Source organism: Planococcus citri, chromosome 2, assembly GCF_950023065.1.
Source record: "Planococcus citri chromosome 2, ihPlaCitr1.1, whole genome shotgun sequence".
Classification (NCBI taxonomy): Eukaryota; Metazoa; Arthropoda; class Insecta; order Hemiptera; family Pseudococcidae; genus Planococcus; species Planococcus citri.
Genome location: NC_088678.1, coordinates 24,285,107 through 24,312,424, shown reverse-complemented (window position 1 = coordinate 24,312,424; position 27,318 = coordinate 24,285,107). Strand labels below are relative to the sequence as shown.

Here is a 27,318-nt window from a genome sequence, read left to right as displayed (position 1 = left end):
TGTGTGAAGGCGTACTCGTAATTTCCAACGTATGGTGGTGTAGATGCAGAAAAGTGATCTCATGGACTAATTGTGGTCGTTCTGATTTTATTTTTGATCGTTTAGAGTCACTTTAAAATTTAGATAATATTTTCTTCGGTAAATCACTTTTTCAATAAAATTAATTCTGAAAAAAAAATGAATTGTTGCAACAAAAATATCCGGCGTTCTACTGAGTCATTTAGTTACAATGAACTTTCGATGAATGAATAGAAATTTTTGTATTTTATAATCGATAAGCAGGATAAATTCGCAAAATTGTGAACGACTCGATAATGTCAGTTTCACAAGCTCACGTCAGTTTTTATTTTGTCAGAGTTGAATTTTTTGTGAAAAATTAGAAATCTGTATACGGGTTTGTTTTCCTTTGAAAATTTGGAATTTGAATAATTTTTTCGTACATTCTCCTCCCCCCCTCCCAAAAAAAGATGATTGTAGCATTTATCAATAGGGCAACTCAAAATATGCTCACATTTGAGGTAAAATATTGAATATTATTTTCGATTTTTTGGAGTGAAATATTGCCAAAAATATTCGAATACCCTGAAAATATTCGAATTCAAAATGGGTATCGTTTCACTCGTCTTGACAAGCACATTACAAAAATGGCTATATCGTTGGGCTTTGTTTCCTAAATTACTTACTATTTGCAAAGTAGAACAAAATTGTTGAATTAAAATTCTATTTCAATCGTCAAAAAAAGAAACAAAATCGAAGCTTAATCTAAAATTCAATCTTCATCATCATTCCATCAATCATCAATATCATGATCATCAAAAACAGCAATTTTTTTCATCTTCAAAATTCTGTGAAAATGAAGTTTACTGTGTTGCGATTCTCAAAATGCAAAAATTTCCAAAATATTCAAAAATATTCGATAAATTGCGAAATATGTGGTAATTTTAGACGAAAATATTCAAATAGAAATCAAATATATGAAAATACTTATTCATTTTAAGGCAAAATATTGGAAAATATTTGAAATGAAAGGAAATTTTCTGAAACGTAAAATGATGTTACATTTTATAAGTAATCGGAGTGCAACAAAAAAATATTCAAAAAAATATATTGGGTTGCCCTACTTATTGATCAATGATTCGGTTGCCTGCATGCATTTTTTCTCACATTTTATTTAAATGAACAGAAAGACGTTAAAATCTATGACACTTGTAATGATTAAATGTGAATATTGAACCCTGCTCGTTTCAAACAAAAAAAAAATTGTGCTTATCGTTTTTTTTGTGAATTTATAAGCTTATGACATGTTGCTCAAAGTTTTCAGTGAACGAAATTTTGTGAGATACTTAGTCAATTAAATATTGATAGCTAATTACCTTATTTATTTACCATAGGGTGACCATTATTTTGTTTTTCATCATTTATTTTTTATGCTGAAGTATTTTTTTGATTCTTGGCGAATTTTTGAAAATCAAATTTCAGTCAAAAATGAGGGAAAATGAAAATTTTAGGAAATTGCTCTTGAAAACTAAAATTCAATATGTAGGTATCTTATTTTCGACCACCTCCCAATCGATAAGAAAATAGTGTCGAACCTTTTTGAGCAGTTCTGGGTCTCCAAGCGATTTTTGAACGTTGAAATTTGCACAAAGTTTGACCCAATGATGTGAAATAAGCAAAAAATTATTTTTCATATCCTAATTTTTACATGCTGAGTCGATTAAAGGTGGTTTCAAAGTGTTCTGAAGCCTCCAGCAGTATTTTAAAAATTCCAGATTTTCAAAAAGTTCCTTACAAAACTGTCGAAATTGAATTGAGCACGTATAAACGCGATTAAAGCTTGTTTGTGACCCCCTGGATCGATTGCTCATAATTTTTTCAAAATTTATTTCTGTCAGTTCAGAAATGAATAAGTATTTCTCCAGCGATTTTATGATGGAAAATTTGAAAATGGTTTTAAACTGCAGGTAGAAGTCTATTTTGAAAAATTGATATGCTACTGGTCAAGTAGATAAGTCACCATTGGGGGCTAATCTTAATTTTGATGATTTTTATGACACTTTTTGAAAATCTGGAATTTCTGAAATATGGCTGGAGATTCCAGAATGATTTGAAATTGCCTCCAATCGACCCAGCATGTGGAAATTACAGTAGGTATAAAATGAATCCAAGTTTTCTAATTTCATTGGGTAAAATTTGGCTGAAAATTTCAGCCTTTATAAATCTGCCAGGGTCATTTAAAGAGTCGAAAATGGAGTGTTTACCAAATGAAGAGTACATGGAAAGAACTAGATAGGTCACGTTTTTTAAATTTTGTGTTATCTACGGCGTTTTAAAGTATCAAAATATTCTAATTTTGTAGTGAATTTGAATTTCATAAAAATGATGAATGTCTGCATTCTAAATATGTACGTATCAATGTTGAAATTTTCATCCTTTCGCCTCAGATTTGGTCTCAGCTCATTTCTCTCTCCTCCTCTATTTTTACTACAAAAATCTTTTTTTTTTTAAATTCAAATGGACAACATTTTTTTACTTCTCAGTGTGAATTTAATTTGACCCTAAAACTCATTTTTGAAAATTGTTGACTTGTCTGGTTCTTTCCGCGTGGTTTTCAAATTTTAGCTTTCAATGACATTTTGGTAAAATTTTGATTTTTTTTCATTTTTAACCAAAAATTTGTTTTTTAAAAATTCACCGAGTATCAAAACATACACTTAAGCACATGAAATTTCATTTCGATTTAGCGTTGCCTGGTTCAAAAATTGGTTTGCCAGTCAAATAGAGGTGTTTTTTAATTAATCAACATCTATTTTTCACTTTCTCTTTTTTTATTCAAAAACACCAATTTTTTCATTTAAAAATGACGTAAATTCAGAAAAAAAATCACAAAAAATTGTTGATAATATTTTTTTGAAGAGGAATGATACAAAAAAAACGATTGTGATTTTAGGTATTTAACCTTTTATGGAGATTCTTTAGGTTCCCATGATGAGAAAACAAATTGTTTTAAAGAGTGTAATAGGGTGCTCTAATACCCAATTGGCTAATTCATAAAAAAGTTGAGTTTTGAAAAAAAAATCGTTTTGGAAAATGAAAGTTTTGAAAAAGCTCAAATCTTTCATTTCCAACAAAGCAAATGAATATAAGTTGGAAAGAGCATGACTAGGTAAAATAGGCAATTTGGCCCTATCCTAGAATTATTAAGAAAGTAATCAACAAAATCCCCCTGATAAAATTTTCAGATCGCTAAATCACCTGTAACTCCTTCAAAAGGGGTGAAATTTCAATTTAAGTTGAAAATTTCCTGCTTTGACAATTGCTAACATATTTTTTTCAAACTAGCAGGAATTTTAGAAATTGAGAGCAAGACCCACATTACAAGTGAAAAAAAATGACACCAAAAAATTACTAAATTCGACAAAGCGCTAATGATACAAAAAAATGGTGAAAAAATTCCTTACCTTTTTGCATCCCAGAAGAGCGACGATGGTTATCAAATTACCCAATATGCCGACGATCATGAACAATAAACAGCACATGGCGGCAAACTGCAGTAACGCTGTCGAGTATCCGGCGAATAATAAAATGTCCTCGGGAGAATCATCCGCGTTTCTGGAACAATTTTCGCGACAATTACGGTCGGATAAATTTTCCATTCGTTGTGGTGTGACGCCTCCTCCACCCCCGCCGATGAACAGATAATCCATCATTTCAACAAAACGATTCTGTTTTCGGGGTAGCAATTCCTTCCGGGGTTTTTAAATCAGCATGGTAATAATTGAATCGAGTCGAAGGACAGAGTAGAAAAAATATACTCGAAAATCTACATTTTTTTAAAAAAAATAAGAAAATAGCTTAAAATAGAATATTATACTTAATTTTCGAAGTAAACAAAATTTTAGTGAAAAAATTTACGAGTAAAAAAATTACGCGATTCGCGACGCGCCTTTTTCGAGTACACGAACGCGAATTTCCCAGTAGATTTAGCGCGACCGTCTGAAAGGGTACTAAGCTCCGAAGTTGAAACGCGCCGAGCACCTACCATCGAGTGATAAACACCGAGAAAAGATAACGCAGCCGTTCTACCACCTTTTCGTTTTTTCCTCTCCGAGACCGAGACTCCTCAAATTGCATACGTATTCTATCAGAATGCGCACACAAACATTTACATGTACCTCGAATCTGTGTGATGTAATGTTTTATTCTTCCGAGTACGTACTCTCGATGCTGCTGATGCTGCTTTTTTTTCTCACCACAGATACGAATACGAGTATATCTACATCGGTGTGGCATGTGTCGTCTGTTTCTCCGCCTTTTTTCTTCGTGTGGTAAAGGAGTTTGAAGGGGTGAAGAGGGTCATCTTGAACAACGATTATTAGACGTTTTTTCTTTTAATTAAAGTTCTCTCTCTCTCGACGAACGAAAGCAACGACGAAGGACGGAAGTTTTGTTTATGCAAAAGGTATTGAACTTTGCTTTCTATCAAAAACTTACTTACTTTGCTATCTTTAAGATGAATTAAAAATCGAGCAATGATCATGTAGGCGGGTTTTAATTGAAACGACTGTGTTTCTTTTCAAAGTTGCCGGTGTTCAAAAAGAGTTTTCTCTTTTGAAATTTTTGTTTTGCTGTTTGCAAATTAACGAGCTACGTGTAATGGTAATTACATCTCTCGAGTTGGGTTTTGGTCGGATTTTTGTGTAGAAATTTGGCTATTGTGATAGGTCTATGGTGGTTTCTCGTTTTGGAAACCTGTAGCTTGAATTTGAGTGCCATTTTTTTATATTTACGTATTTATTTACGAGAAATTTAACGTTGATTCGGTGATTATTCTAACGTGCAACGTGCATTGTAACACAGTTTGAGCGATACCAAAAATTTCTCGTGCAAAAATCGAGAAAAATAGCCAACAGTTTACTACCATTTTTGGCCTTTGGAAATTGGTAAAAATCGCTGAAATATTGTCATCACAGTGTTCCAAAAATATTTCCCCAATTTCAGAAATTATACCTTTCGACGTTTTGGCTCAATTAATGCGAAATATTTCAGCAGAAAAAATTTTCAAAACATCAATTTACTCAAAAAAAAACAAAAAAAAAAACACTCACTCATTAAGACCGACTTTTCTTCAAATACAAATCTTTTACGAACAAAATGATTCACTTTTTTGAAACATTTATAACATAGCAATTGATCTGTTTACAATCGAATCGAATCATTTACGAATGATTGATTATTAAATAAATTGATTGATTTCTTGGTGAATCATTCGCAATCGGATCAATTAATTTACGATTGATTCGGTTTTTGTGAAACTATTGTAACAGGAATTGATCTGTTTTCAAGCAAAATAAATCGAATCGAATCAATTACAACCGATTGGCGATTGAACAAATTGATTGAGTTTTAGATGAATCACTCGCGAACGAATTGATTAATAGTTGGTGAATCATTAGCGAACGAATTGAATTTTTTAGTGAATGCTTTGCGTTGGCGAACAAATTGAATAATTGTTGGTGAATCATTCGCGAACGAATTGATTCGTATGAGTGACTCGTTCGCGAATGAATCGATTCATTTACTCAATTTTTGTTGAATCATTCATGAACAAATTGAATAATTTTAATAATTTTTGGTGAATCATTCGCGAACGAATTGATTTGTATGAGTGACTCGTTCGCGAACGAATCGATTCATTTACCTAATTTTCGCTACATCATTCACGAACAAATTGAATAATTTTTGGTGAATCATTCGCCAACAAATCGATTTATTTACTTAATTTTTGGTGAATCATTCGCGAACGAATTGATTTGTATAAGTGACTCGATCGCTAACAAATCGATGCAGTTACTCAATTTTTGGTGAATCATTAACGAACGAATTGAATAGTTTTTGGTGAATCATTCGCGAACGAATTGACTAGTATAAGTGACTCGTGCGCGAACGAATTGATTCGTATAAGTGACTCGATCGCTAACAAATCGATGCAGTTACTCAATTTTTGGTGAATCATTAACGAACGAATTGAATAATTTTTGGTGAATCATTCGCGAACGAATTGACTAGTATAAGTGACTCGTGCGCGAACGAATCGATTCATTTACTTGATTTTCGGTGAATCATTCACGAACGAATTGAATAGTTTTTGATGAATCGTTCGCGAACGAATTGAATAATTTGGTAAATCATTCGCGAACGAATTGATTTGTGTAAATGACTCGTTCGCGAACGAATTGATTTGTGTAAATGACTCGTTCGCGAACGAATCGATTCATTTACCTAATTTTTGGTGAATTATTCACGAATGTATTGAATGATTTTTGGTGAATCGTTCGCGAACGAATTGAATAAATTTTGGTGAATCATTCGCGAACGAATTGATTCGTATGAGTGACTTACTCGCAAGTGAATCGATTCATTTCCTAATTTTCGCTACATCAATCACGAACAAATTGCATAATTTTTGGTGAATCATTCGCGAACGGATCAGTTCATTTACTTAATTCTTGGTAAATCATTCACGAACGAACTGAATAATTTTTGGTGAATCATTCGTAAACGAATTGATTCGTATAAGTGACTCGTTTGCGGACGAATCGATTCATTTACTTAATTTTTGGTGAATCATTAACGAACGAATTGAATAATTTTTGGTGAATCGTTCGCGAACGAATTGAATAGTTTTTGATGAATTGTTCGCGAACGAATTGATTCGTATGAGTGACTCGTTCGCGAACGAATCGATTCATTTACCTAATTCTTGGTAAATCGTTCACGAACGAATTGAATAATTTTTGATGAATCATTCGCGAACGAATCAATTCATTTACTTAATTATCGGTAAATCATTCACAAATGAATTGAATAATTTTTAGTGAATCATTCGCGAACGAATTGATTTGTATGTGACTCGTTCGTGAATGAATCGATTCATTTACTTAATTTTTGGTTAATCATTCACAAACGAATTGAATAATTTTTTATGAATTGTTCGCGAACGAATTCAATAATTTTTTGGTAAATCATTCGCGAACGAATCGATTCATTTACTTAATTTTTGATGAATTATTCACGAATGAGTTGAATAATTTTTGGTGAATCATTCGCGAACGAATTGATTCGTATGAGAGACTCGTTTGCGAGCGAATCGATTCATTTACCTAATTTTCGCTACATCAATCACAAATCGAATAATTTTTGGTGAATCATTCGCGTACGAATCGGTTCATCTACTTAATTTTTGGTAAATCATTCACGATCGAATTAAATAATTTTTGGTGAATCATTCGCGAACGAATTGATTCGTATCAGTGATTCGTTTGCGGACGAATCGATTCATTTACTTAATTTTTGATGAATCATTCACGAACGAATTGAATAATTTTCGGTGAATTATTCGCGAACGAGTTGATTCATAGATTGAAAAATTGATCAATTCGTCAGCGAATGGTTCTTTCAAAAATTGATCAATTCGTTCATGAATGATTCCCTTAAATGAAATTAATATCTACCCTCACGAACAATTTACTGAGAATTGAATCAATTTATGCGTAAACAAATTCGTTTGAAAACAGATTCACTTGTTAATAAACATTTGTTGGGAATGGTGGATAGGAGGCTTCGTGAGATTTCAAGTTTCATCGAAATCAGTTCAGCCGTCTTCTAGGTACCTAATGAGTTTTAAAAAATGTTGAAAAAAAAAACAGCGAAAAAGTGATGAGTTTTTAAAAAGAAACAGCTGTATACCTATACGTTTACGTACGTACATATTATGAAAATTTGAGAAATTTTCTTACATCAAACCTCAGGAGCGTATTATTGATAGGGTATACGAGGTGGAGTCAAATCTGGGAAACACCGTGTTCAATCCTGCAGAAGTGTTCAAAAATATTCCACAAAGTCCTGAAAAAGTCTTTTTTTGTAAATTTGAGGATTTTTATTAAGTAGACACCTTGCATTTCTTTGAATTTTATAAGTCACATTTTTCGTCCCAATGCTTTTTGTACCAATTTCTGATGGATTTTTTTTGAGGGGGTAGGGGGTGATATTTGAAAAGTAGACTTAATTGATGCCTCAAGTGTTTCTTGGATTCTAATCTTTTCGCCTCGTTCGATCTGTTGGAGGATATATTGTTGTTTGAAACATCCCGATTACAAAGAGAACGCCTAAAAACTTACACGGAAAATTTCGATTCTGCTATGTTGAAAATTCAGTAAGGAATTCATTTTTTTTGTACAACGCTTTGAGAAGGAATATGGTAATCTCTTAGAATCTAAAAAATTCGGCTCTCATGCGGCTGCTTGTCTACTACGACTATTTTCATTCCATCAGTGCTATTTTTGTTGCAGATCAATGACCTCCCAAGTGCTCGGGGAATCGCGGCGAAAAAAACTTGTTGATTTAATTTCAAGGAAATTGAAATTTCGACTATGGCCAAAGCAGAAAAGCATTCTCGAAAACAGGTAGGTAAAGTTGAAAAATATTTTCAAATTCCATTATCAACTATATAGGTATAAGCAGCGATAGACGACTATTTAACATTGCGTACAATTTTATCCAAAATGCGTGAATTGTGTTGTCGGTATGAAAAGAAATTTTCCGCGAAATTGTTACGAGTACATTGTTATCCGAAAGAAGAACGGAACGTTGTCGAGGTGACGACGTTTCCCCCAAGGAGTTCATTCTCCTTTTGAGATTCGTAGTCTGTAAAGATGGTGAAGAAAACCCGAACTGACGATTATTTCAACAAAAGGCAGAATTTCCCGGGCATTTCATTTTGTTTGTATTGTAATTTAAAATTTTAAAAGGCGATGCCTTTTAGAGTCTTTGTAAATTTGTCGAATGCTCGCTTGCTGGGTATAGGACTTCGGTAAATCATGGTTTTATGTCAATACTTGAGGCTTCGTCAATCGTGTTTTTAGCAGAGAAAAAAAGATGTCTTGTTGACGAATAAAATCAACGTAGGTAATATGTGAGAAATGTATTTCTTGGGGGAAAAAAATTGATAAAATTGCGTTTCCTTGGGGATCTCCCGGTTTAAAAATTTCAACAAAAAAAAATCTCGAGATTTTCAGGAAGAATTGTTTATCGAAGAATCGAACGGAGAAGATTAAAATATAAAAGGATAGCAGCGTGAAGAGGATAATTAAATATTTGAGCAACAAATAAAGTAGGTATTCGAAACCGTAAAAAATTATAAGTCAATGGCCTTTCTTTATTCTTTTCGGGGTTTTATTTTTTCCCTCTTTTTTTTTATATCTATAGTCTGTTCAGTTCTTTTCTCGTAATTAGCTCATAGCTGTTGACTTTACCAAGACGTGATAATTCTTTTTTTTTCCTGATAAGAACTTGATACCTCGTAGTGTTCTGTGTTCTTTTTACACTTGGAGTTGTTTCCCTTTCGTTCGTCTGAAAACACAAATCAACGAATTGACCCAATAAATTGGTAAAATGTACGACCAACGTTTTGGTTCACTCTGCCAATAATCACCTTCACTTTGAAAAGCACGTTGGCTAGTGTTTCTAATGATTACGATGAACTATTACTTATAAATGAAAACGAAAAAGACACTGGTCCGGGAACTGGGTATCTTGTATCTCATGCTACTGTTGGTGCTGGTATCTAGTATACACGCCCCTGAATATAGTTAACGTTATCTGACAGTTATTTAAGTGTAACGTTAACTGGTACAGAGATTTATAAACGTGCCCTCTAAATAAATATCTTTTCGGCGCTGCTCCGCATCTTCCTAAGGTTTTTGCCTTTTCTTTTCTTTTAATGTCCTTAAATTGGATACTGATTTTAAGTTTTTGACCCAAAGCCAAAGAAAAAGTTTATTTATCGTTTGCTGTTTCGCTGTAAGAAAAGTAAGAAAAAAAATCTTTCGCACTCAACGGTGGGCAGGAAATTCATCGTGAATGCTCTAAATTTTTGTAAGATGAATATTCAAATTTATTAGTCGAAAAAAGAAGTTGTGATGTGGAAATTGTGAGATGAATTGATAACAGGTTTTGATATAGGTACCTAGTTAATTGATATTTTTTTTCGTGCAACTGCAAATGAACTGATGATTTAATGTCTGTGTTTGGAGGTTCGTTGAAAGTTGATGAGAAATAGTAACCTAATCTAGAATTTGGAAAGGAACACGAGGAAAAAGAACGTGGAAAATTTGGAAATGAAATCAGTTGTTTTTTTTTATTTTTTTATTTTGGTAAAGCCTTTAGGATCGCTGCTGAAAAATTCAAAAAACATTAATTTTGAAAAAAAAAGAAAAGGGGTTTCACCTTTTTGTGCATTATTTTTTCGCATAAAAATAATTATGAAATTCTTGACCAACTTGGTCGTTTTTACTTGACCTTTTACATACCTATTATTTCAAGAAATAGCGCTTTGAACTACTTTTTCTGCTACATGAAATAGCATCTATTCAAATTTTCAAATGGCTTATTCATTTTGTCGGTGTTTGGCTTACAAAGAAGGTGTAAATTTGAGGAATCTGGTTTTGATTGCAGCTAAAAAGGCAATAGCGAAAATGGGAACTGTTCAAAAACATCGTTATTGAAATAATTTCTCATGTTTGGTGAATTTTTGAAAATATCTGATTTTTTAACTGCATATTTTTAAAATTTTCAGAGCACACAGCATAGGCTCTAATTCTTTGATGTACTTTGTACTTGCTGAGGGTCCACAAATAGCAGTTTATGTGTCTTATTTGTTTAAAAAATAACAAATCTTCCACTTCAAAAGTTTTTTGTCTGAAAAATTGAATTTTATTAATATGTACCAGTACCTACTATAATGGTATTAATTTGGGATATGAAAGGTCCTTAATGAATTGAAGGGGGTTGAAATACATTATCTCCTACTTTTAGAAAACTTCTGTTGTTGCATTAACTTTTTTTAGCTCTAAAATTGGGCATCATGGAGAGAAATGTATGTTTCAAAGAGCATTTTTTACTCAAGAGCAACAAAATTCGAAAAAACATTGAAAAATTGCATACCCAGTTTAAGAACGTTTTTAATTTTATTTATTTATTTATTTTACTTGTTTGAAATTATACTCACTTCGACCTTTTAGGTTACTTTGTGAGTTCAAAAATACATACTTAATTTAAACTAAGTATAAATTTATACAATGTTGTGTCTAGAAGATAATGTGCCCAGGGCTGTAACGTAATTCATGTTGGTAAATTACGGCGGTATTTTACCGTATTTTACAGCATTTTACCAAAAGTTTATTACCGTATTTTACCATAATTTACCAAAAAGCCAAATTAACACATATTTTCCATCTTTCCTTCATAAATTTCCAACTTTCCATGGAAATTTATGATTTGAAAGTTACCAAAAATTTTCCCCATAAATTTCCAAAAAATTTCCACAGAAAATTTTCTATAATCTTTAATAAGTAATAACACCTAAAACAGATGAAAATTTACTTCAGAGGCAGGTCAAAAGTTCAGAACTTTGAAGTCAAACTACAAAAAATAACTCTTCATATTCAAATTAGTAAAATACCATAAATAGGTACCGTAAAATACCATATTTTACCGCCGTATTTTACCAGCGAATAAATTACGGTAATTTAACAGCCCTGAATGTGCCAGATTTAAAAGATTTTATAGAGAAAGAAGATTTGTTTTATATTTTCTTCTTTCACTGTTGATGTGTTGAAGTTGGTACAGTGTAGAATCATGTGTTTGACGTCAAATCCACTCTATGATTCTATAGACAAAAGGGACATGTCTGAGGTCTTGGTGTCTTCTTTAGGATGTGCTTGTGTGTCACTCTAGTATGTCTGATAAACACTCTTCTAATCGCTACATTGATGATTTTGTTTTCTTTGGTTTCTTGTATACAAACAGAACAGTTTTAAGAGATTGTGTTTTTTTAATAATGCTGATGGAGGGTTATTTGTTTGATTCCATTTTGAACTTCCAGTGTTGTAAGATTGTATGTTTCTAGTGGTTTTGGAGTTCATAACATGGTAATTAATTCTTTGGTGATCAACATTTCTGTTCATCGGTCTCTTCATTGGATGTTAGTCTCTTATGGCTGGGGATCCAGAGAAATGTGATAGTTTTTTGTTGAGATGTTAATGTACTGTAATAGATAGTGAATTTGGTCAACAAGTGAACTGTTGTTTTCATTTTCCATGTTGTCAATTGTCTGTAGAGAACTAAGATAGTCAATATGGATCAGGAAATACGGTTGAGGAATATTGGAGATTAGTGATACCTAATGCATGTTTGATTCCAAATAGTTCGATAGTATTATGTGACCCGCTATGACAAAATCGGCCATTTTGACAAAATTTCAAAAAATGTTTTTTACTCAAAAATCTGTTCTTTTAACCCTTACATTTTGTGTTGTCAAAGTTGTGGATTTCGAAGTAGTTTGTTAATGAGATGAAAAACTGAAAGAAATAATCTGGCCTTATTTCAGACACGAATCACTTGTGATGAAGTGAGGGGGGGGGGAGTCAATGCATGGGTGACAGGAGAGATATCCCAAACTTGCAGAAAGTATTTCTCAATTTTTAGTGAATATTTGGAAATCCTTGAAATAAAATTGAAATGTCACAAAATCAACATAGAATGCTGAAAGAGCATAGGCTGAGCTGGGAAAAATAGATCATTTTGCCTTGTCCTCGGATTTTGAAACTAACCAGTAGAAGTTATTCCTTATGACCTAGAACCACTGGGATGACATTTTTAGATAGTCAATTCACCTCTTACCTGCACAACAATTGTCGACGTCGACATTTGTACTGACCATGTTTTTTTCCAATATTACTCGTATGATAGAAAAGTGATCAATTAGTTATTTAGTAGGAATTTTCTGTCTGTAAATAAGCCAGGTTAGTGAACATTTTTGAAATTTTCTCATTATTTCTGATACCTTGACATGCGATGTTGACATGTTGATGTAAAATTTGATGCTCAAAATTTATGTCCACAACTATGTCAACCAATTTTTCAGAATTAAAATTTTGTTTTAGCGTTTAAAAGTTCAGTTAACATTTTAAAATATCATCTTGTTTGAAGAGAAGAACAAATTGTTGATGGCATTTACAAAATTATTCATTTTTTCATGGTTTGGAGTTGTCAATGATATGTCGATGTGAAAGTTGATGGTCCACAAATTACATAAACACCAACCACGACCAAATTTTCAAAGATTTTTCTCAAATTTTGAAAATGACGTTAATAGGTATTGTGGATGTATGTGTTGATGTCAATGTCATAACCAATTGTTTACATGAATGTTGATCAACATTGGTCGACAATTACATCGACAATTACATCGACAATTGGGTCGAAATTCACATCGACATGAAGTATTCAAAAGTGACTGATGTGGATGAATCGACATTTATGAATCGACATTTACTTTGAAATTAGTGTGGTCTTTGGTTATTGTTGAATGGGAACCTATTCAAAAGGGGTGAAATTTCAATTTCAATTAAAGCTGCGTCCAGACGGTCCAATATATTTGACAAATCTGATTTGTCAAATATTTCGATCAAATCTGTATTTGATGATTTGAACGCCTGTCAGAACGTTCACACGTTCAAATCTCTGAATGACAAGACTTCCAATCATCTGCTGTGATAACGTGATAAGAGAGTGATATTGTTGCAATTTTGAGTGATTTTCGTAATTTCTCACTCAAATTGCTATTGTTTTTCATTTTTCCCAATGAATAAGTAATAAACTTTAATGATGTTAGGGATCTTTCTAATGTAATTTAAACACTTGGTGGTTATGGGAATCAACTGAATCAAGAAATGCATGAGGAAAGTTGTCTGACAAAAGTTGAATTATTTCAGTATTAATTCTCAATTATTTCTCACTCAAAAAAAAAAGAAGGTATGTAAACTATTCTGGAAAACGATTTTACTCATAAAATGATATAATTCCAATCTCAAACCACACTTCAACTGATTTTCTCATCAAACGTTAAAAAATTATCAAGTGATAATGTTCCGCGCCGACGCGACGCAATTCGACTCAATTGATGGAAATATTGGATGATTTTCAGAGTGAACTTGAAAATCATCAAAAATGAAGTTAATTGGTTTTCAAATCACTTCAAATTTATTTGATGAGTAATCAGTGTGTCCACACGATCCGATATATTTGACAAATCTCTAGATTTGTAAAATATATTGGACCATCTGGACGCAGCTTAAAAAGTGGTTTTTAATTGATTTTTTTCAAACTTGTAGGGATGTTAATTATGCTACCGAGGGTTATTTATGGAAATTCGTTAAAAATTTTTCAAGCTTATCTTCGGGGTCAATTTTTTATAGGCATAGCTAAAAGGCCTTCAAACATGCAAAAAACTGATTTTTTCATGTTTTTTTTTCTGTCCAAATTGGTCAATTTCGGCTGAAAATTTTTTTCTCACGATATGTCATAAAAAGCTTCCCATTACACCATCAATCGGGTTTGGGCCAAATTTGTCAATTCTTTCTACGTTTTTCACTTTTCATTTAATGTAAATTAAATTCATTGAAAGACCAATACTACCAACTCGCTGATACTCGTGAATTGTGAATTTCAGAGAAATTGTAAATACCTACATATTTACCTGTGATGAATGCATTTTTCCAAATACATGGTTGAAAAAAAACTGACTAATACCTATTAAGATACAAATGAGTAAAAAAAAATGGTAAGTTTACTTGGACGATTTTTATAGCACTTTTTGAAAACCTGGAATTTCCAAAATATGGTTGTAGGCTCCAGAACATCTCTAATAAACCACCTCCAATCGACTCAGAATGTTGAAATTACGGTATTTTAAAAAAAATTTCAAATTCCCAACATTATTGGGTAAAATTTGTGAAAATTTCAACTTTCAAAAATCTGCTGAAGACTCCAGAACTGCTCAAAACAAGTCGAACCAGTTTCCAATTGATTCGGGGGGGGGGGATACCGTGTGTGCCAATTCTCTGCTTTCTAATTTGATTTGGTAAAATTTTGATTTTTGGTACTTATTTTTGAGCCTTAAATTTTTAAGAAAACTCCGAAAAATCTAAATTGCATTTCGACATCCAAAATTTATTTTAGCACGAGATGTGTTTTTGCATGTTCTTTTGATTTAGTTTTATTCGGTTCGAAAAGTTGTTGGCCATTTGATTTGGAATATCTCCCCTGTAAGATGTTGATGAAGTTTTTCATGCAGTATCTTTCCTCCGACTCGCCCTCCCCCCCCCCCCCCCCCACTTCCCACCAAAATAAACATTTTTATCGTGTAAAAAAAAATGAAGGAAGTGTAATGTACTTCCACACATAATAAATACTCGAACACTGAATTCATGTTGTGGAGATGAAATTGACTCATTACTTTTACAAATCGCCGCGAAGTTGACTCATTTAAGATACAGTCTGTGGAGACAGCGTGACCACCTAGTCATCTGTGTAATATACAGTTCTCTGCATCGTTTAAATCGGATGACTAATTAAGAAATTGTATAATTACGATCGGTCGGTGCGGGACGCCAGACTCAGATATACGATTAATAGTTGCATGTACTTACATTGGGTGGCGGAGAAAAATGAGTTAATGCCTGCGGAGGGGGCTGAAAACTTAAATGGTTAATTGGACTAGGCAATGTTGTGTGTATGGGTTCGCGCCCCGTCAGGAAGTTACAAAGCCCTCACAATTAATAACTTCCTATTGTATGTTTAGTTCGATGTTGGAACAATTCCGTTGGCTTTTTAAATTTACTACAAGTATTTTTGTGCGTTTCAGGCTGGTGCGGTTCGAGATTCGAATTTGATTCGTGATCGGTTCATTCTCCTCGTTGATGATTGGGTAAGTGCTACCTATTACATGATAAAATTAAGATTGAAAATGAAAGGCGATCGCGTCTATCGTATTAGAAGAGATTCGAAGTACATACATACTTGAGAATTCTTGTGATTGACATCGCGTCGTCACCCACAATCGTGTACGTGGACAGCGTAGGTAGGTAGTTGGGTTTACATGTTATATACGATTAGTAATTCGTGTGTATGAATCACAGCTTAATTATTTGAAATGAATAAAAATAAACAAATAGAGATGAGATGCGCCCTTTTCCTCTGCATGTTCTGGGATATGCGATCGCGTGGTCTGGCCGAACATGCATTTTAATTGAATTGCCAACGTTAAACACCTGTTCGAGTTTCGTCGAAGTTGGAAATTTTCGTCGGTCTCGTTGTTTTTCGCGCGAATTATTGTTGTACGCATCTGTGGCGTGAGAATTATCATGCATGGTTCGCGATCGCGTTGAAATTTTCGCAAACACGTTGCTTTTTCGCGGTTTCCACGTGCAAGGTGTTGTGATATTGCACTAGCACTACCTATACCATACCAGCCCACGTCAGACGTACATTACTGGGGTGCTCGATTAGCAGGTAATTTCCGCAATAATGTTGAACATATGTTTGGGAAAATTAGTCGAATAGTGTTACCGGTGACCTATATAGTGTAAAAACTCCTCGCCAACGTATCTTTCTACTCTATTTGACTCTGTATGTTTATACGATGCGATGCTCTTAACGACCTATGTGTTTACTTTTCGAGTAATAATAATACAAAAATACATCGCTCTGGTACTTGGACGAAGAAAACGTTGTGCTTTTGTTGCTCTATAGCTCTCGCAGTAATCGAGAGAATTTTTTCGACGAAATTTCTAATTAGGTAGTTCTCATCTATACACTTTTTGAGTTCATCGAATACATATGCCGGTTCCAGACTATGCGCGGTTCGCGTTTCGTGGTTCGCATTTTGAGATTCGTGAAGGATTCGCGATAAAAATGATGAAATACGAAACACCTCGAATTTGCACTCTACACACTATTCGTATTTCGTCGATATATGTACATTTGACAAGAACGAACTTGAAAATTCGTCAACGAATCGCGAATCCCTTTGACGATTCGTCTAAAAACCGCCCGGTCGAGAGATCGGGCGCGAAACGCGAAACGTGAAAAAACTGATTCGTGATGATTGCGAATCACCACGAACAGGTGCGAAATGTGATCTACACACTATTCGCAGTTCGCGATATATTCGCGAATCATGTTTTTTTCGTGGTGATTCGCGCATAGTCTGGAACCGGCATACTCGTCGTAGATTTAGACGAACGTGAATTTCGCGTAATCGTGCTTCGAATTTGGATCCACTCGAGCGAACCGATGTTTTATCAGGTGCAGTTTATTCGATGGCTAGGCTTACTCTGTGACACGATGTGAAAAATTATATTATCGTTTCGACGTACATTACATATCCACTACTTGTGTACTTTTATGCATGTAATGTACTTACTATCACATGTACCAGTACATATATTCGTATAGTTATACGGTGAAATGTTACGTATAATTGACCTTGGCGATGAATTAATTATCGTCTAGTTCATACGATAAGGTTCCCCTCTAGTTGTTAAATTTCGGTACAGGAGAACAATCGACCTTTAAAATTACTCCAAGGTGCCATTTGTCGAAACACATGGTAGTTAATTCGTCATTCGATAGGGATAGGGTCTTCTACCGCAAGTGTACAAGTACGAGTACCTATCTCTAGCTTTTAGTTAGCTCCATATCACTGCTAATGCTCGATGAAGAGAGAAAAAAAAGGTTACTGACTTGTTATTTTGATCGGATTAGAACGTTCGTCTTGTCACCGGCTTCCCATCCATTTTTTTTTTTTTTTTTGGTCGTCTCAATGAAAGTGAAAAAAACAGTAAGAAAAAAAAAACCAAGTGTAATTAAAGTTTTATCCGATTTAACGACGTAGATTTAGTGTTTTTCGGTCGCCGCGCTTTGCCTCTTGCCTTTTTGCCTTTCGAATCTATCTTTTTAGTCGTCCTCTCGTCTTCTTGTCTTTATTTTTTTCCCAGTCGAGTTGAATAAATTCGATTATTTTAGTGTACCGTTTTAGCTTATATATTTTACTCGCCGTTTGTAATTCAACTTTTATGGGTCTTTGAGATGAATGTGATGTAATTTTCGACCTTTTCTTCTTTTTTATTTTATTTCGTTCGTGTGTTTTTTTTACTCAAAAGATTGTAAATTATATTCGCGTATTTTATACGATACCGATGGTGGGGTTTTTTCTGTTTTTAAATGGTTGATGAATGGTGATTTTTAGGGAGTGTTGAATTTTATCGAGATTTTTAAATTTTTTATTTACGTGACTCGTGTTATCGTTTTCGACTGGTTTTTAACTTTTAATGTTTAGTTCGCAATCGAAATTGATAATGATGCTTTTCTGCGTATTGAAATTTTAATCGAGTTGTTGAAGATTTGAAGTATAATTTAATGGCTTGATTTTTTTTTTTTCAAAGAATATGTGAATATGTAGATAGGTTGTACGATCGAATAAATTGGTTATCTATCAATTTAATTTTAAACGATAAGTTCAAATTAGAATTGAAAAAAAAAGGTCATTGATACTTTGATAATATAGGAATAAAGAGAGAAGGTATAGATTGTGTAAGTTTCTTGATTGAATTTTAGTCAACCTTCTTCTTCTTCTTTTCGGTCATCTATTACATTTTCTGCTACTCAGATTGATCATTGATTTTTGGCGAATTTAGTGACGTAATAAATTCATTTTTTTGTCGTATTCATTTTTTGAAAATGAAAACTTTCTGTTTCGGAAATTATTTTCAAAAAAAAAAAAAAAGGAAAAACGTTTTTGCCCAAACGAAGCGAGAGAGTGATCCAAAATTTTAGCTCTGATATAAAAACTTCTCGTTTTGTGAGATCTAGATTGTTTGTGAGGAGTGATGAGACACCAGAGTGGTCCAGATGGAAACTTGAGCCGCGGGCACGAAAAAATTCTTTAAGAAATGAGCTCGAATACGGGTATTTACATTATTATTTATTGAGGACATTTCAAACGACCATTTGTCCCTGTGACCAAAAATAACCCTCCAAGGGTGGGGAGGGGGGAGGTTCCAAAACTCAAAAAATTTTAAAATTCAATATGGGCATCAAATTATTTGTACAGGTTTTTGAGGACGCTGATATAAATTTTTATTGACCATTTGCCCCTCTGACCAAAAATAATTTTTCAGGGTGGAGAGAAGGGGGTTCCAAAATTGATCATTTTCAAATTTTCTCTTCCCCTTGGAGCCCATTCTAGGTTTTGTGTCAAATAGTCTTCGAAAATGAATTCTGCGTCCTCAAAAACCCTTTAACTTTGATAACAATATTGCATTTTTTGAAAATGTTCAAAAAATCCCTCCCTTGGGGCTCATTTTGGCGTTGGTTCAAATAGTCTTCAAAAATGAATTCAGTGTCCTTAAAAACCCTGACTTTGATACCCATATGTTGTATTTTTAAAAATTTTTAATTTGCCCCCCCCCCGAATTTTGGGCTCATTTTGGGGTTTCGGATCAAAGGATTTTCAAAAACGAGATCGGCACTGTCCGGTTAAATTTTTCATCTGGATCATTGTGGGACGATCTACGAAACTCGAGTGTTGAATTTGAGTCACTGTCACTTTCAAAAATTTGCCTTATTCTCAAAATATGAGGTCATTTTGGCAATTATTTTTTCTATCAAATTTAAAATATGTATCTACTTGATGAAAAAACGAAAAAAAAAAACAAAACGTATTGCTTATACAGTATGACACAAAAGTAGTGCTCGGTGGCTTTTATTTCTAAGTGGAAAGAGCTAGCGAGATGAATGAAGCGGCGTTGAGTAGGGAAAAATAAGGGACTTCAAGTGACCTTGAAAATTTCATGTCCATGCACAGGGTGTCCACAAACTGAATAACCGGTTTGGTCAAAAAAATCCAAACTGGTTTTTATTGGCGCAATATATTGTACACACTAAAGGCGACAAAAACGTGATATGAATTTTTTGAAACCGGTTCATTAATTTGCAACCAGTTGACAAAAAATACCCAAAAATTGCAGATAGAGAAAAAAGCTTGAAACAAAAGTTGTAGAGCGTGAAAAATTGAACCATTTTCGCTGATCAGATTTTGAAACCGGTTCATTAATTTGCAACCAGTTATCAAAAATTACATAAAAATTGGAGATGAAGAAAAAAGTTTCAAACATTAGGTAGTTGTAGAGTGTGAAAAATTGAACTATTTTTGCTGATCAGATTCCAAAACCAGTTCATAAATTTGCAGAAAGCCATCAAAAGTTACCTGGTCGCAAATTAATTAGCCATTTACAAAATCCGATCAGCAAAATAGTTCAATTTTTTACGTTCTAGAACTTTTGTTTCAAGCATTTTTCTTTATCTTCAATTTTTGGTGATTGTCAAAAACTGGTTTCAATGTAAACCAATGAACCGGTTTCGAAATATGATTGAACAGAATTGTGTAATTTTTCACGCCCTACAACTTTTGTTTCAAGCTTTTTTCTCGATTTCCAATTTGTAGGTAATTTTTGATAACTGGTTGCAAATTAATGAACCGGTTTCAAAATCCGATCAGCGAAAATGGTTCAATCCCTTCACGCTCTACAACTTTTGTTTCAAGTTTTTTTCTTCATCATCAGTTTTTAGGTGATTGTCAAAAACTGGTTGCTAAATGCGAACCAGTGAACCGGTTTTAAAATGTGATTGAGCAGAATTGTGTAATTTTTCACGCCCTACAACTTTTGTTTCAAGTTTTTTTCTTCATCATCAGTTTTTAGGTGATTGTCAAAAACTGGTTGCTAAATGCGAACCAGTGAACCGGTTTCAAAATATGATTGAACAGAATTGTGTAATTTTTCACGCCCTACAACTTTTGTTTCAAGCTTTTTTTCTCGATTTCCAATTTTTAGGTAATTTTTGATAACTGGTTGCAAATTAAGTAACCAGTTTCAAAATCCGATCAGCGAAAATGGTTCAATTTTTCACGCTCTAGAACTTTTGTTTCAAGCTATTTTCTTCATCATCAGTTTTTAGGTGATTGTCAAAAACTGGTTGCTAAATGCAAACCAGTGAACCGGTTTCAAAATGTGATTGAACTGAATTGTGTAATTTTTCACGCCCTACAACTTTTGTTTCAAGCTTTTTTCTCTATCTCCAATTTTTAGGTAATTTTTGATAACTGGTTGCAAATTAATGAACCAGTTTAAAAATCTGAAAATGGTTCAATTTTTCACACTCTACAACTTTTGTTTCAAGCTGTTTTCTCCATCTCCAATTTTTAGGTAATTGTCAAAAACTGGTTGCTAAATACGAACCAATGAACCGGTTTCAATATGTGATTAGACAGAATTGTGTAATTTTCACGCTCTACAACTTTTGTTTCAAGCTTTTTTCTCTAGCTACAATTTGGATTTTTTTTTTTGTTAACTAGTTGCAAATTAATGAACCGGTTTAAAAAAATTCATATCACGTTTTTGTCGCCTTAATCCTGAAATTTTCAAGGTCACTTTTGATTGAAATCCCTTATTTTTTCCTACACTCTCAACGCCGCTTCATTCATCTCGCTAGCTCTTTCCACTTAGAAATAAAAGCCACCGAGCACTACTTTTGTGTCATACTGTATGATATAGGCTCTTTTAATAAGAGGATTCAGCTAAAAATTCGAATCAATCAGTAAGTATAGATACACGACTTTGTTAAAATTTCGAAAAATTGAAAAAAAAATATCCATGAATCAGAAAATATGTATTTCAAATAAAAATTTTACCTATTTCAATATTATTTTTTTAAAAGAACTGTAATAGTGCTTTCCAAATTATTGTACATACATCTCGAGTCAGTTGTGCAGCTTCACTCTTCAGCCTGGTTCATTAGATACATTTTTTCCGAATGCGAGGACTAGCATCAGCAGCGTTTCTAATTGAAAGTAGTATTTGTGAGCAAGAATTTGTGATGCTTCAGTTCCTGATATTTGATCGAGTAGGCAACTTTTTATACATTGTAATACGATCTCTTGCAGAATCAGCTTCAAAGGTAAATTTTTAAAGCCATTTTTATGATGTTTTTTTTTACTCGTATTCCCAACGTTGATTGCGCAGTATCATAATTCGTTTTCTACATACGAGTATGTGGAATCATTCCGCGCAGATTAGCATATCACGAATTCATTGAGTTGACTCATGATGAAGTGATATAGGTACCTAAGTAAGTATGTGTTACGAGTACCGAAATTGTGGTTTTTTCGTGATGAGTAGGTGCAGTATACCTTACCTACTAGGTATACAATGGCACATCATTTTTCTATTTTGAAAATGACTCATATGCATTGTAAATTTCATTATAATATTTGATTTAAAATTATCGTTCTCTGAATAGGTATCTACTATGTAGTGATAGATATGTACCTACGTGTTGGGGAAAACTATGAAAAATAATGAAATAATTGAAAATCCAGTTCAACGAACTAATTATTATTTCATTCAATATGTACACTTTGTAAGCATAGGAACAACTAGACTGTTCAATTTGTTAACAAAACAAATTATCGTATTCGTATATTGAAAAAAGAGAGATTCTACATATTAGTGAAAATTATTCTACTGCAAGGGTCTGCCAAATAATATACATATACTACAAGTACATACGAAATTTGAGCGCATAATTTATAGCAATTTGCATTTGGTTAAAAATCCAATAATATTACTTGGCAACTTATTTTCTCCATAAAACACCATATAAAAATATCAGAAATATAAATTCTCACTTATTGATAATTAATAAGTATAATAATTAATAAAACACTTCATCAATATTTATGATAGGTATATTGGTATAACTGAAGCAAAATCAAACGATTTCGCGGTGTTTAAATGTACCTACACAAGCATCGTTCGTTTACGAGCTAGGGGTAGGTGAATCTGAAAATACATGAAATTAAATTGGTAAATGCGATGAAAAGAAGAAGGGTTGATATCACGATACGATATTACCTATAGTCACGAAGTTTTTTCGCATTTTACTCGCGAACTAATTTAATAGCAGCGTTTTAATAATTATCGCAAATAGATTAAAGTATCTACTACGTAGATTATGGGAGAGAAGAGAAGAGACGTTATGTAACACTTGGCAGGTAGTACCTGCAGGGTGCTGAAGAGCCGAATAAAGTGGAGTAATATAATTGAAATGGATAAGTTTTTTATTGAAATAAGTCACGGCAAAATTTATAGCGTAAAAAGTTATCGATGAAGAGCTTGCAGTTGGCGAATGTAGAAGTGGAAACCTCGGTATGTATTACGTGTGCAATTTAAAATGCATCAGACGCGCAGAGTATCTCTTCTTTTTTACATTTTTTTCCTGTTCTAGATTTTATTTTTCGTATTTTTTTTTTTTTTTTGGTGCACATCCCGGCAATCCTAACGTCTTTCTTTTTAGGTAGCACGTGTTTTGAATGCAGGTCTTCTTCTTCTACGATGGTTTTTACATGAAAATTTCGGTTTTAGTTTCGTGGTGGTTTTTTGATCGTGTATATTTAAGTAGGTACCTATGTGTGTATTTTGGTATGTGAGTTATGAGAATTACTTTGTATTGAAGTGCGAAAAGTGACTGTTTATCAATGTAACAATCGAAGAAAACAAATGTCGCAAAATGTTTATCTCGGTGAGTGACGAATTTCCGGTGTGGTTTTTTCAGAATGTGAGCTGTTTGCTGATAGCAGTACAAATAGATATCATGTGAATGGTTAATGTACATAATATAAATTTTTAGCAGACGAAATTCATTCCCTCAAGTGCGTACTTGAACACATTCCTAATTGCTTAGACTATCTATTAGTTATGACATTGCTTTGTAAAGTGTAATCAATATGCCTCCGTTACGAGGAATAGGCTATGTATTTCGCTACTGGCAGAAACTTTTTTGAATCACCGAATAGTGGACCCAGAGAAAACAAAACAGCATAGAAATATACATAGACAACTCGAATTTTGAAATTTCGGTATGTTGCGAGGAATGGTCGGCTAAAAACTTATGGATAATTTGGGAATAAGCTGATACTACTAATGATGAAAAAACAGATGGTGGAGTTGTTGCATAGCTTTATAATACTAAAGGGGCAAATAACATTTCCCTGAAATTGAAAACCAAATTCATTTTTAATGTTCTGACGATGAGAGTTGGCAACAGATCAAAAATTGTGTAAATAGTTTTTAAAATTATTCAACGTTGAGCACTAGGTACGTAATTATTTTTTAAATTTCAGTCCTAGATAAAAAATTTTAAAAAAATCTGCTCCAGTTTTCGAACTGATCAAAAAATCTAAATGAAGTCTTATTCAGTTTCTGATAAGCTAAATATGTACCAACAAAATTTACAAACTTATCCGATAAGCGATAATTTGTTTGCTTCGGCCTCTAGTGAAAATTAATTCTTAGCTGCGAAGTCCTACATTTCAACATTTGTGGCTGTTGCTGCGATGTTTGGTGGTATTGTTGTAAAATGGGCGAAGTTTTTCCATAATAAAATTTTGGTAAATTTACTCGTATACAAGTTTTTGGTTTCTTAATGGGTGTAACGTAGTGGCTAATTTAACGTGTCTACACCGAGCAGCAGCTGGGTAAATTTTTTTCTTCGGTTGAGAGTGTTGGTTAATAAGAACAAAATGCTTGAAATGTAGGTATAGTAAGGGTAGTATGTTTCGCTTCATTAGAGAATCTAGTATACTTTTTCGCTCAAAATGTTTCGAGCAAGTTTTAAAATTTCACGTGTTGTTTTTTTTCCCTCTCGTCTTTGTTTTTACTAACACGTGCAACGAATAATTTAAGAGTACCTACACGGCAGTTGTTGAGAAAAGAAAAGCTTTGAAATACGTAGGTAGGTACATATGCGATTGTGGTTTGTGTAAAATGCGACAGTGTCCGGCGGAAGGACTTTTTGAATTATAGTTTTACGTGTTTTGTATGATGAGAAAGGCAGTAGGACAAAAATTAACATGAGAGTATCTGTAATGATATTATTTGAGAAAAATGTAAAAAATTAATCCTTGTTGTTCAATATACACAGCGGGTTTTAGAAGGTTAACTGGAGTAAGAAAAAAATTTTACAAAAATTTTTAGACCTAAGCACAAATCATTTTGAGAATAGGAAACCTCGCCAAAGTGTGGCTCTTTTAAGGTCGATTTTTTTCAATTTTTCACCCAGTTGAGATGGAAAGTTCGTGTTTTATGAAATGTGTTCCCAATAGTAAGAAGAACCTATGGAATTTTTATCAATTTTTTCAAACAATTTTCCGCTGACTTATGGCGTTTTGAAATTTTTATTAGCATTCTACTGAAAAAATCGCATTCCTACTTAGTGCTGAAATTTTGGAGCTTGAAATTTAAACATCAAGGGACCTTTGCTGGGTTTCATTTCATCAAATTTCGAAAAAAAGTTTAGAAACGGCATGCATGCCTCAGTGTATTTCTAATTCTGTGAGGTAAATTCGAAATCGTGAAAGGATGTTGACAAAATTCAGTGGAGCCCTTCATTCTCAGTTGAGAGCAGCTGAGAAAATTTTTTAGCTGCGAAGATGTCCCTGGAGGAGAGATATGAACCCTCAAAGAGAGGGCTTTTTCGAAAAGATCGTGTTATTTTTCACTCTATAGCTGTTACCCAACATTTCAAAGCATATGCTTTGAAAAAAATTATCTGGCTCCAAAAGATAAGTATTTTAGATTCTGCATCGATCTCGATCGCAGTAATGCCAATTAAACAAAAACTTGAGCAATCTTTTGGAGGGTTTTCAAATGGCAATATTGGATAAAATAGGTATATAATGCCAATTTTTTGGCCATTACTGTAAAGGGTACCCCCGGATAAGATAGGCAAAATGCCCTTAACCTCAGATTTCGATGAAACTCACAGGGTATGTTTAGTACCCCCAAAAAATAATTTTGGGCCCATAGCCCGCTCCCCACCCCACCCCCCTCAGCCAGGGGGGCCAAAAAACGCGTTTTTTGGGGGAAAAATTCTGCATCAGCGAGTAATTGAGATAAATTTATTCTGTAAACGAATATAGTTAGAGGATACATGGGGGTATCTCCCTGAATTTTTTCAGAATTTTTCATCACATGGGGGGAGAAGGGGGGACAAAAGAAAACTTTAAATCGACATTACTCCGGAACGAAAAAACATACCAAAACGATTTTTTCGTCAAATATGTATCTTTAGGTCTACTTTCTATAGAAGTCATCACCCGGCCATTTGGAGTGGTGGGTCAAGCTCAAAAGCTCAAAAAACTCTCAAAAAACCACGTTTTTTGCGTTTTTCTCCAAAAATATGGACAAATGACGGAAATCGAAGTGCACCAAGTTGTTCAGCGTAAAATTTTACTTCAGAATTGAGTAATTCAAAATTCTTTTACACCACGTGATCGTAAAACTACATGCGCAGAAGTATTTGTGCTTACATCAAGATACTTAGCTGAAAGGGTATTCCTGGGTAAAATAGGTGAAATGCTCCTGTTCTCGGATTTCTGAAATTTTGATGAAACATTGTTGGGTACCATTGAAAAAAAATGTCGGAGGCAAAAAATCCCCCCACCCCCACCCTAGCTCATAATAGCGAAAAAGGGGCCTTTTTCGGGAAGAAAAAATCCATGCTTCAACCAGTTTTGAAAAAATCTGTACTCACTCAAAATACTTGATGGAGGTATGATTCTAGCAACTTGAAATTTTTTCAAAAATTGTTGATCCCCCAGGAGAGGGATATTGACAAAAGAAAATTTGAAACCGCCGTATCTCCGAACCTAATTCAAACACATGAATTTTTTTTTTCAAAAATGTATCTGCATGCGAGTACTATAAATTGGTATTTTTTTTCAAATTTTCCGTCCAGGTGGGCCATCTTCAAAAACTCAAAAAACACTCAAAATTGTGTTTTTTGTGTCACGGCACCACCAAAAAAAGCGATCCATAATTTTGGATGCTGGCCTCCAAAAACAATAGAAAACCAACCAACTTCTTTAAGGCTATTCTCATTTTTTGATGAAAAATGGTCAACTTTGGGCGGGGATTGTGCCAAAACTATTGAACGGATTTTTCTAGGGTTTGATTTATTTTGCTCAAAAAACATTCAAAAGTGAGGGTATGTCGAGATATTTTTGATTTAGGACGTTTAATGGCTATAATAGGGAATTTGATGGAGGTACTTTAGATGCTCACATCTTTGTTGGAAAAGCAAAATTAGAAAATATGGCTACATTTATACCCTCGATTTCATAGATGAAATATCAGTATTGGTGAAAAAAAATTGGAAGAATTCTGAAAATTCACGGAGAAATCCCCATCTGAAGTTTAGATGGGAGCGGGTCGCGGGACATAAGCAGGACTAAATTCGTTCAATCGATTACACGCAGTCTTACGAACGAATGATGAAAATAACGAACAAATCGGTTTC

At 33.6% G+C, this 27,318-nt stretch overlaps 2 protein-coding genes across 3 annotated transcripts in view; both read right to left on the bottom strand.

Moving 5' to 3' along the window:
• LOC135835115 (uncharacterized) overlaps positions 1-27,318 on the bottom strand; it is a 473,170-nt gene that overhangs the window by 326,227 nt on the left and 119,625 nt on the right. The gene's annotated exons all lie outside the window — the stretch shown is intronic.
• Positions 1-27,318, bottom strand: part of LOC135835114 (G-protein coupled receptor moody) — a 267,377-nt gene that overhangs the window by 166,266 nt on the left and 73,793 nt on the right. Inside the window, exon 2 of one of the 2 annotated variants that reach the window (XM_065349213.1) lies at positions 3,462-3,612. In XM_065349213.1, the coding sequence (XP_065205285.1) occupies positions 3,462-3,612 (151 nt within the window). Of the gene's footprint in view, positions 1-3,461; positions 4,137-27,318 lie in introns of those variants that run through there. The other variant, XM_065349210.1, reaches the window with a different exon arrangement.